At 41.5% G+C, this 12,215-nt stretch overlaps 1 protein-coding gene across 1 annotated transcript in view; it reads left to right on the top strand.

Moving 5' to 3' along the window:
• LOC139264250 (leukocyte elastase inhibitor-like) overlaps positions 1-12,215 on the top strand; it is a 32,422-nt gene that overhangs the window by 4,232 nt on the left and 15,975 nt on the right. The window contains exons 2-4 of the mRNA XM_070880410.1: positions 7,952-8,128; positions 9,681-9,818; positions 10,059-10,176. Coding sequence (XP_070736511.1) covers positions 7,961-8,128; positions 9,681-9,818; positions 10,059-10,176 — 424 coding nt within the window. The 5' untranslated portion in view covers positions 7,952-7,960. The remainder of the gene's footprint in view (positions 1-7,951; positions 8,129-9,680; positions 9,819-10,058; positions 10,177-12,215) is intronic.

Raw genomic sequence — 12,215 nt, 5'->3', positions numbered from 1 at the left:
TATGCCGAAAGTACATTCATCGGGCCCTTTGACATCCCTCCGTTTAATGCAGCTGCTCCTTATACCCGTGGAGCACTGTACACATACCCGGTCCTTATTAGGATTCACTTGTAACCATGCATTAAAATAAGTTCTGTCCTTGCTCCAATCCTTAGTCGCTGGAACACATATTCCGTCCGTCAAATTGAACAACACTCCATAGTTCATGTAATTGTTTATTTCCAGCGTGCTCTGCTGTCCGTCGGTGTTGCCCAGGGTTCGTGTATGTCGCAGGGCTATCCATATTACGAGTAGCGCCGTTCGTATTCCCATTCCGGTAAGTATTATCTGTAATTTTAAACAGACGGCCTGGTCGTCACGAGGGGTTAAGTTTTTTGCTCTACGAGTGTCCCTGTCACCCTGCAAAATCAGAAGCACAAGGTTATAATCGAACCATTTCGAGCTGAATCTGTAGGGCGTGCGCCCGTGTCTTTACCCACTTAAATATTACCCAAACTCCTATGACCAAGGCCAAAGCTATTCCTCCAAACATCGCTGTCTGCTTTACCGTTAGGTTTGGTTTGTGGACTACACCTACCCACCGTGGGGTACATTGGCTCTATTGCCAGAGGTGATGGTGCTATGGCTGCGCACTGCACTATCCGTCTAGTCCTGTTATCTCTTCCAGCCTGTTTATCTTAGCTTTTAACTCTTCAATTTGTTTTATTGAATATCTATTTCTTTATTGTATCAGGCAAGCATTATTACATAAGCTAGTTCTGTTTTTATTTTTTGTTTCCTCTGTTAGGTGAGTCTTTTTTTTCCTATTAAGAAATCCAAATTAATAATGTTCAGTATAACACGGCTGTCAATGGAAAGGGTTAACTCCTTTCCAGGTTTGTAAGAAGACCTGATGTCATTACGTGACTTCACGTAATCATCTGAAAAAAAGTCTTTGTGCCTTCAAAACTGGCTTCGAAATTAGGAATCCGTTAAAAACAGCATAAATCATTAGAGTAAACTCCAATGTTTTCTTAACTTCTAATTCAAGTACTTGCCAAAGAATTTTTTTTTTAATGGTTTTAAAACAAGACCACACATACAATAGCAATTTTGTTTACTGAAATTCAATTCTGTTTTTTTTTATTTCTCTCTTTCTCCTCGTTATCTTCAAAACCCTCCTGCTTGTTTAGACTGTTCGGGACATTTTTGATAAACACTGTCCATTTTGGAAATCTTTTCAAACTGCATTGAAACTTTTTCATAATTGAAAATTCGAATCCATGTAGAGTGTTTTTTACTTATTCCAATTTTTTTTTTTCCTCTTCTAATTAAACCAATATCTTTTTCACAGCAAACATCAACTAGTATTTAGTAAGTTATGTCTTTTTCCATTTAGTCCGTTACATCTTTTTTTCCTTTCTTCAAATTAGGTTTTGTATTTTACACGGAGGGTTCGTAACTCCATAAAGTTGTTAATTTAAAATCATTTGTTTACTTTCAAAGTGGCGTCTTTATCTTTTTCTTTTTCTCCATAACTGGAATGAAGTCCATCTTTGAGAGTTTGAGTGCTTTTTCGTTATCTCAAAATGCTCCAGTTTCAAAGTCGTTACTAAAGCTTGCTGTTTTTTTTTAACATTTTCCAAAAGTTCCTTTTACACCTTCGCAGATAGCTCGCCACTTGCCCAGGAGTTTGACCTGATCAGATTTAATTTAATCTTTTTCTTTTTTTTTTAAAATCCACCTCAGTATTTCCTGTGCCTTCTCTGAATATCTCAAAATCCCAATTCAAACTTTGTAATTTCAATCTTTATTTAAAACTTTTTTTTTTAGAAGCTCTTTTTTTTTTAAAGCATTCTTTATCTCACTCCGAGACTAAATTTATGTCTTTCAGCCCAATCAATCATTGCATGTTTTCTTTCGGCAAGTAAGTGAGCATGTCAAATAAATATTTTGCTCAACAAACCTATTCTTTATTTGTTTATTTTCCTAGCTCCGTAACTTATCATCCGAATAAATCCACACCTGCGTTTCTAACTTAAATGTCTTAAAACTTCCCACATACAGGACAACATTACAAAGGGTTTAAAAAAAGACTTTCACTCTGTTTCTAAAATAAACAGACACTTGCATTCCTCTTCCAACCAGACTTTCGGAACATGAAAACATAAAAAAATTCATTCTGCAGTCAAAAATCACATAGACACTTCTCACTCAACGATCAGACATTTACAACAGTCTCTCTTCTTGTTTTGGCCGGCTCTATTTTTGGATCCATGACCTTTCAGGGAATTCGTAGTTTTATCTAAATAATTCCTCACATAACTAATTCCTGAGGATTCCACCCTGCTTTAATCATTTTTTCAATTAGCTTCTTTTGTTTTTCCGCCAGGTGGCGGGTAAGCGACCCTTCTGGTCCCCACTCGAGTTTACTTGTTTTCATGGCCATTCCTGGGTAGGACTAGTACCGTTAGGAATCTACTCTCAGAGGTCCGCTTTCTTTCTAGCGCGACTTGTAGTAAACTGTCTCTTGGCTACTGTCAGGTCACAAGTTCTGCTGTTGCACAAACTTATACAATTCTTAAAAACGCGTTTAAGCAATTCCCGCAGTGCTCTACGTATCCTTAACGACTACCTACCACCGCTCAGCCCGTTGGTCCGACCCTGTTCACAGGTTTGGATTCCGTTAGCCGCTGTACACCGCTTGGTTCTATCCCAGGGTATTTCAAATTACACTACTGGGTCCGGAAGATGTCTCTCGGTATCACGATCCCACGGTCTAAGTGTGTTCCCTACGCCTACTTGGTTCCTGGCCGTCACGTGGGACAAAAGTCCTCTTAATTCAGGCTCAGGCTAGGCGTTTGAGATATTAGACCGTCTCCTCATGTCGATCAACCAGCTTCCACCTTCCGCACCCTTTATACTTAAAAATTGTTTTTTATACTCACCCGGGTTTTTTCCATGGGCGTCCAGCGACTCCGGGAAATCCTGCCGACTACGCCATTGTTAGCGCTAGTGTTTTCTTAGAAGAATCACTCAACACTCAGGGTCGGTTCCAATGCTGAAGCAGCTTTTATTACGCTCAGCGGGAAGGAAAAACTCAGGACCGTATCCAGGTTTCTCTTCACAGAACAAAGAGTTACATGTACCTTTATATGTTTCACAACAGTTACAAAACAGTTTACTACAGTTACACAGCCCATCACGGCTGGACACAAGCCAATCACAACGATTATAGATTACATATAGGTTCTTTTAACCCAATAGAATTCTCCTAGTATCCAGGGAACCATTGTCAACTTGGGCTGATCGATGACTTTATATGTTCTCTCCCTAGTTCTTTCATCTGGGAGAAATAATTGGTTTGTAGCCTTGTTTACAGCAAATGGCTTCCCTCTTATCTTTCTTCCTGGGGAATTAATTGGTTTATGACCTTGTTCACAGCAAATGGCTTCCCTCTTATCTTTCTTCCTGGGGAATTAATTGGTTTATGGCCTTGTTCACAGGAGATGGTTTCCTTCTTATCTCTGTCTTCCCAGGCATTCCTACAGTGGGCCGCACAGGGTTATTGCTCGGTCAGTGAACGTTCAACAGTTCACAGTTTGACTATCTGGTTTCCCATCATGCCTGGGCAGCCATTTTATGTGTGTGTCCATTTAAGCTTATGTGAGTTTTAAATATCCAGCAGGTGCCTAATGCCTAAGTCTATATATATCTTTCTACTCTCTACAACAGGCACTGTGTCATGGCCCACAGATCCCGGGGCGCACTGTTATGCGTACGCGTACCTGGGATGACATGGGGTGGTGCTCCTTTCACTAGCCAATCAGGAAACATAGAAACCCCGTGTATTATTATCTAATTACAACTTGTAAATTTAAATGGTGTGATACTAAATATTTATTTGACACGTACAGTAATTGGCTTTAAAAAGCACAGGGAATACTATGTACAGATATTTACTGGAAGATTCTGCAAGATTTTCAAAAAGATTAAAATGATCTCATCCCTCAAATTGAACCTTTACAGATGTTAATAGTGTTTGCTTTTAACAATTTTCTCATCCCTCCCGCCCACTTCCATTGACGCTGTGCAAACAGGCTCTATTTGTGTTTGAAAGGCAAACTCCACTTTGAAGTAAGAAAGACTTGGAATTATAAAGCGTCTTTCCCGACCATCGCACGTCTCTAAGTGCTTTACAGCCAATGAAGTACTTTTGCAGTGTAGTCACTGTTTGTGATGTATTAAGCCAAAAATCAACCAGCAAAATGTTTGACTGTAATCTCGGTTTTTGCATAGTGGCTGTGCAAGGGCTGTTTCCTTGCAATGGATCGAAATCCAGGCTCAAGGGGGAAGCCTGCGAACCTCGAAACTTTGATCCACTTTGTTTGGTTTTCAGTGAACAAATGAAAACTGAAATGCTGGAAATACTCGGCAGGTCAGGCAGCATCTGTGGAGAGAGAAACAGAGTTAACGTTTCAGGTCTGTGACCCTTCGTCAGACTTGCTGACAAAAGGTCATTGACGTGATATGTTAACTCTGTTTCTCCCTCCCTTGGTGCTGCCTGATTGCTGAGTATTTCCAGCATTTTCTGTTTATATTACTACTATTAAAGATTGCTTTGCATCGGTTACAATGTACGAAGGGCGCACACTCGCTAGATGTGTGTATTTTAATTCAAAATACTTTTGTTTTAATTCAGTCATTTTTTGCACTACTGATGGAAACAGCGAATGCAATAATTATTGGCAGTTGTGTCCCAGCAAACTATTGATTTATTTAACCAGCATTTTGCCCATTTAAATGTAGCAGTTTTACTAAGCTCAGTGGGGTGGCTGCACTAAATTGGACAGCTTTTTCAAAGAGCCAGCACAGGAACAACGTCCCAAGTGGCCTCCTTCTGTGCTGTAAGATTCTATGGCCGCGCTCTCGCCAACCACTGGGAGACCGGGGTAGGTGGCGGGTGGAGACACTGCTCCTCGCTCCAGCCCGCACTGCATGAAGAACCCTGCGAGATTTCCAGCCAATTAAAAGGAAGCGGGTCTGATGACGCGTCACTAGCCAGTTTCCTTAAAGGGACCACGGCTACATTGATTTTGACAGTTGTTCTGTCAGTGTTCTGCAGCATTGAGCTGCTGCAAACACTGACAAACACTGCACAGAGGTCAATGACTGCACCCAGCCTCGCTCATGACTCCCTCTAGATGCTAATGGAGGGAGACACAGCATGCAGGTAGGTTCTTTTCCCTTCCAATCAGCTGAAGAGACCTCCCCAGGACACCTACGCAGTCTGGTTGCACATTGCACAGGAGAGCACAAGCAGGGAGGTCATCAAGAGGAGCTGGCTGCAAACCTTTCAGTGATCTCAGCAGATCACAAAACGTTACTGCAAAGCCAACTGAACCTCATCCTGCTGTGCCACTCATCACATCCCCATCACTCTGCCTTCCTAACCTACTCCTGTGCATCCTTACTAACTTACCTTGCACCTCCACTCATCCCTCTCTCTATCTACATTATCACATCCCCATCTCACTAGCCACACCTTATACTCACCCTTATCCTTGTCCAATCATACCAACTAACAACACACAAGGATAGACACTTGGGTCTTTTAGCCAATGTTCATGTAGAGTTTCTGCCAATGAGTTGTCAAAAATTGAAATCTTTATTTGAACACGTTGCCTTCTTGGACAGATTTGTGTGAACCTTTGGAAGAGTCTTAATGAGTTGCGGTGAATGGTGAGACCCAAGGGTAACCCTTGCAGTGGTGATGAGTATGAAAGGAATGGTTTGGCCATTGCAGGAATGACTTGTGGTGCTGGTGTGGGGTAGTACCAACCTGGCATCCCAGGCAGCAATGTGGTCGGGTGCTGATGCCCTGTGTCCTGTGCAGCATCAGGTGATTGCGGAGAAGTTTGGTGTTGTTGGTGGTGATGCTGTTGTGTTTAGTGATGTTGGTGTTGAGGCTGGTCGTGGTGGGATTCTGAGGACCAAGGTGAGATTTTCTCAAGGGCGCCGATGCTGCTGGAATCGATGGCAGCTCAAGTTGAGATGACAGAAGTGATCTGTCAATGGTGAGAGAGATTGCTTCTGCAGCTGTCAACTAGTCAAAGCAAAGGAGAGTCATTGAGAACCCAACACATTTACCTAACTTGAAGCCCGAGCGACAGGAAGCTTATGAAAAACATGTCAAAATGTTAAGTACCCGGTAAAATTCTTATTAAATACTTCTCAACTACATCTTAATGATATTAATTGGCTTGGTGTCGTGTCTGTGAACCGCAGTCAGACCCAACACTTTGGAAACTGACAAGGAGGCTGGTTCAGAGTGGGATCCCGCCCTGTTATCAATCACGGCCACTTTGACTGCGGGCCCGCTTCCAAACCCGCACTCGCAGGGCTGGTAAAATTCCAGCCTATGATTCTATCAACTTGATGTGGGATATGTTAGGGGAAGCAGAGTTTTGGATGAATTGAGGTTAGGAGCGGGGTGAGGTGTATGTTCATTAGATTTGGCGCTGTACCTTCACACCAATAGTTTTTGGTGGTTGCGCGTTAACTGAATCAAACTGTCTTGATCTTGAACTGTCTCCAGATAGTAGAGGTTTCAAAATGGCAATACCTGCAGCAAGACGCACTAATGGCTGTACGGAGTTTAATGTGGTGGCACAGTTCACAGCTCTCAGATATTGATATTTATTGCAGGTAAATAAATGTTCAATATGCGACTTTGAACGTGAAATGACGTCAATTGCTGAAGTTGGTGTTAAAACACTGAAGTGGCCCAGAGCAGAGGAAGCTTTACTCTCCATCTGACCCATTTCGCTGAAATAAATGGAGTCATGCTGAGAGTGAATGCCTGTCATGGGAAATTGCTCCATTCCCTCGCACTAACATGAAATGTTCAATGTGAATATTTGCATATACTTGGGTGTACAGGGCATAATTTCAAAGTTTGTAGATGACACGAAATTCGGAAATGTAGTAAACAATGAGGAGGATAGTAACAGACTTTAGGAGGACACAGACAGCCTGGTGAAATGGGCAGACACATGGCAGATGACATTTAATGCAGAGCAATGTAAAGTGATACATTTTTGAAGGAAGAATGAGGAGAGGCAATATAAACTGAATTATACAATTTTAAAGGGGGTGCAGGGACAGAGACCGCTCGAGGTATATGTACACAAATCTTTGAAGGTGGCAGGACAAGTTGAGAAAGCTTTTTTTTTAAACATATGGGATCCTTGGTTTTCTTAATACAGGCATAGGGTACAAAAGCAAGTTATGCTAAACGTTTATAAAACACTGGTTGGGCCTCAGCTTGAGTATTGTGTTCAATTCTGGGTTCTGGGAATCACACTTTCGCGAAGATGCCAAGGCTTTAGAGAGGGTGCAGAGGGGATTTACAAGAATGGTACCAGGGAGGAGGGACCTCCGTTATGTGGAGAGACTGGAGAAGCTGGGAGTGTTCTCCTTGGAGTAGATGAGAGTAAGAGAAGATTTAATAGAGATGGTCAAAATCATAAAGGGTTTTGATCAACTAAATAAGGAGAAATAATGCGGTCTTACTACTTACTTTTATTTCATATTTGTTTCCAAATATTATAGTGACGCATTTTCTGATTTATTGATGGTTCAGCAATTTAACTTGGCTCACTGGAATATGTTGATTTAAAAGCTGGTTTGGCAAAATGTACCTTGACACACAAGTCTTTGTTGCTTCAACACGTTGGTTAATGAGAAATGATAATATTTCAATTTTAGACATGGAGGGAATAAAACCTGAATCCAATTCTACAGAGAAGGCTATAATTGTTTCATTGCAGACCAACACCCAGTTTGCGTTTCTTCATAAGGCAATTCCTATCTTCAGTTGCAAACTCTGGTAATTCATTAAGTTTCTTGCGAGCCTTATTATACTAAAATCTTTCTGAACATCTGCGCTTTATATTCATTTTTCTTGCAGTTTTAAACAATGGAGGACCTGAGCAAAGCAAATTCCCATTTCACCCTTGACCTATTCAGAAAGCTGATTAAAGAGAATCAAGCTGGCAACATCTTTTTTTCTCCATTCAGCATCTCCAGTGCGTTGGCCATGGTTTATCTTGGAGCAAAAAATAATACTGCATCTCAAATGGCAAAGGTATGTATGAAATTATTCAGAGCAAAAGACATAGCTGAAATCTTTTTTAACTGTCTTGAGTGTGCATTTTGTTTGATAAATCCATGCTTCTGGCAAACTCCTAATACGGGCAACTCCATGGTAGCTCTCGATGAGGCCGATACTTGTCAGGATAAAATAGATTAAACGTAGCTCGTGTGTGTATTATGAATATCCAAAGTCTATTATTGTAGTTATATTAAAGGAGAATTCAACCCTATTTTATTAAATTAAATGCATTCTGATCCAAGCACAGGAGTGTTGTGGAGTTTATAACCAGCCATTCTTCTTTACACTGAGGAAGACTATTTCCATTAATTCACTGCATTCAGGGTGATAATCCACAGGGACCTCACTGCTACACGAAGCTTGTAGTTTTGCTTTACAACAGGGTTCAATGTTGTTGTGTTTGGTCCCTCCCCAGCCGCCTGCTACAGGTGACTGACAATAGGATTGGGAAACCTGTGATTAGTCAATTAATTAGGTGGCTGAAAATCTGTTGCTGCCTTGTGACTGTATGTAAGCATTTTTTTGCCTGTTTGGATAGTTTTTCCGTGACCTGTGTGCATATATAGCTAAAAACAAAAGAAAGACACACATTTATATAGCGCCTTTCATGACCACCAGACGTCTCAAAGCATCTTGCAGCCAATGAAATACTTTTTGACGGGTAGTCACTGTTGTAATGTGGCAGCCAATTTGCGCAGATAATCTGTTTGTAGGAGCTTGCTCCCACAAACAGCAATATAATAATGACCAGATAATCTGTTTTAGTGATGTTGATTGAGGGATAAATATTGGCCAGGACAATGGGGATAACTCCCCTGCTCTTCTTCAAAATAGTGCCATGGGATCTTTTACGTCCACCTGAGAGGTCAGCAAGGGCCTCGGTTTAATGTCTCACCTGAATCACGGCACCACCAACTGTGCAGCACTCCCTCAGCACTGCACTGGAGTTTCAGCCTTGATATTTGTGCTCAAGTCCCTGGCGTGGGACTTGGCTATCTGACAAATGGAGTCTATGTTTCGTTAAATGTTTAGTGCACATCTACCTGGCTATCACTGAGGCCTGTGAGCATACATTCACTTCAGTTTACAGGTTGATAATGCTGCATTGCTGTGCTGTGTATGTACATTATGATGAGAGTGAACGCAAGTTGAATGTGTCTCCTCCCAACAGTGTTGACTAAGATAATCAAATCTAGTAACTGTGATTTATGTCTATATCAAAATTGTCTTTATAATTTAGTAACTTTTACACAGCAACATTTAAAATTATGGAATACTGCGAGCTTGAATAAGCTATTGACACTCACTCTCTAGGCTTAGACCTGAAGAATGCCTTGTTTGGTGACATACTAGAGGGTGATCAGCATGTGTAGAATGGTATCCCAGCACAAAATAAAAGCCTTTTGGGAAGCAGGCAAAGAAAATTGTCTGAAAAAGAAAAGTTGAAAATGGATGATTATAACGTGTAGCTCCCTTTTTCACTTCGTTGCTTGATGATTGTTTTGTCCATGTATTCTGATAACAGGCTCTCCACTTTGATCAAGTGGGAGATCTCCATTCTGGATTCCAGAAATTACAATCAGCCATTAACCGAGCTGATGTTTCGTACCTGTTGAAAGTGGCCAATCGACTATATGGAGAGAAGACCTATAACTTCCTAGAAGTAAGTTGTGAGTGGGTCACCTGCTCCCAGATTGTTCCAGTTATCAGGAATCAAGCTGTAAGACTCATGCCAGTTATGTTGTTCTTGGATCCTCACAATAATCCCTTCAAAGGACCTAATGCCATTGTTTTGACATTACTGCTATATATAATGTACCAATTCTGGTCATTCACTAATTGATCATTTTTAAATCAGGTCTTCAAAGGGTTTTAACTAATTTTCCCTGTATCCATTGTGCAGGAATTCTGCAAATCCTCCAAGCAATACTACGGAGCAGACATGTCTGGAGTTGATTTCCGAACTGCTGCAGATAAAACAAGACAGGTGATCAATAAATGGGTGGAGGCACAGACTGAGGGTAAGTTGTGCTTCATGTTGAGTTGCTTGCACACTGGTGGCAATGCACAAATCGATTGTATCGCAATTTGATCAGTAGATTTTTAAAAAATTAATAAAGAAACATAGGGCAGGTTTTATGAATTAGCCCCCCAGCAACAGCAGTGTGAATTTGTAAAAGCTACTTCAATCTATTCTATAGAATGAAACTGGAGTCAGAAACCAGAGTGGCACCAACAATAAATTAATCGTCTCAGACTTGAGCAAGAGCAGCTGTGTTTCAATGTACTAGTGAGCCTTCGTTGTACCTAACCTGATGACAAAGTGAGTTGGACAGTGTGACCTCCATTGTATCAGACTGGTTATAGGCTGTACAGTGTCCAGGCTTTACCTGAACTTTGGCTCACCTCGCATGTTCAAAACCATGCTCGATAGATCCTATGCTGTCTGAACGTGGGTCTCTCTGTGCAGAATGATGCTCATTGTTACAGAAAGCCCCGCCTCCTCCCCACCCTCCCATGCAAAAACACAGCTGGGGCAATGTTCCTGAATTAATGCCAGTTGTGAACGGGCTGTAAATGTTATGTGCAACAGAACACACGGCCATTCTCCTGATGTTTTATGGCGTTTTTTTTCCTTTTCCGGTCTCTGTTCACTGACACCGACAATGCATTTTCTTTGATTGCATCTTTACAGCATCAGAAAGATTTGCATTCAAAATTCAAAATCTTCCACAATTGCATTTTCTGGAAAATGTTGTGCCTAATGTGCAGAAATGAATGCTTGATGACTTAAAGCTTTAATTTTCATGCATAAAGAGGGACTTAAAGAAGGAATATGGCATAAGTTCTGTGCTTTCCTCAGGCCCTGATTATTTACATAGATTTCCACTTGTTTTATCCCTGTTTTTACATTTTGCCATATGCTAATGAGATACACTCAATTTCGGCGCAACTCACCGATAGAAACACTAGCGTAAAATTGGGTAAAACGTACCATTTCAGGAAATACGAGGCATTCATGTCGGGAGACTAGAGGAGTCAAATCTGTACTTGCAATTCCAATGCTTGTCATAATAACCAGACACAATGCCTTATGGGCCATTTGGCTCAGTTCCAGCTATTACACAGGGACCAACACAGTTACGGCACTGCCTAGCTTGTGGATCTGACTACCGCACTGGGTTAGCACATTGTCCTTCCACCACTGGGACCTGAGGTTTGAATGTGGCTCAGACTCGGGGGGTGAAAGTCTCCACTTTGTGACCTGAAATCTCCTTGGGCTGTCTCAATCTAATAGACATAGGCTCACAATGCAAACCTTGCCCCTAATTTGACAATATGGAGGCAAATTTCTGCAAAAGGTTTACCCGCTCGTCCAACATAAATTTGGCAGAGGAGGAACAAAAACCTTGGAAAGGTGGTGTTGATGCTATGTTTATGGCAGTTTTCACAGTTTTTCCAACTTTCCCAGATATGGCAGACGAGTGGGAGAACCTCTGCGGAAATTCACCCCCTATGTTGGTAATCTCACTGAGAAGCCACTGATATGGCGAATGTAAGAAAGGTATATTGTGTGGTAAAGGTTGTTCTTCTCAGGTGAGGGGTTCTAGCACACTGTTCGGCAGAATACAGGGAACTTACCCCTCATCTAACGATGCTGACAATGAAAGGATGAAAAGAAAAAGTATTTGATTTTCCAAGACTGAAGACCATTATATCAGTGGAAGTAACCATTCCATTTTCAGACCATCATATTGTGTCCACTCCAACACCACAAACATTAGCAACTGCATTTGATTTGATGGGCCTGTACTGGAATATACATGGCAGTTAAATTGGATGATGCTGGAAAAACCTGCGCGGGCACTGCAATATACCCTTTGAATTTATGCTGCTTGCTACATAAGTATAGAACACAGCCCAATGTGCTGCTGATAGGCTGTGCACTCAGCAGGGGGCCGAAGTTCGCGATGTTCGCTGGAGGCTTGCTTTACTTAAAGCTGGCCTGCACCTCTTAAAGGCAGTCTGTACCTCTTAAAAGTGAGTTGCCTTCTGGTGA

Source organism: Pristiophorus japonicus, chromosome 5, assembly GCF_044704955.1.
Source record: "Pristiophorus japonicus isolate sPriJap1 chromosome 5, sPriJap1.hap1, whole genome shotgun sequence".
Classification (NCBI taxonomy): Eukaryota; Metazoa; Chordata; class Chondrichthyes; family Pristiophoridae; genus Pristiophorus; species Pristiophorus japonicus.
This window is presented reverse-complemented; position numbering and strand designations above follow the sequence as displayed.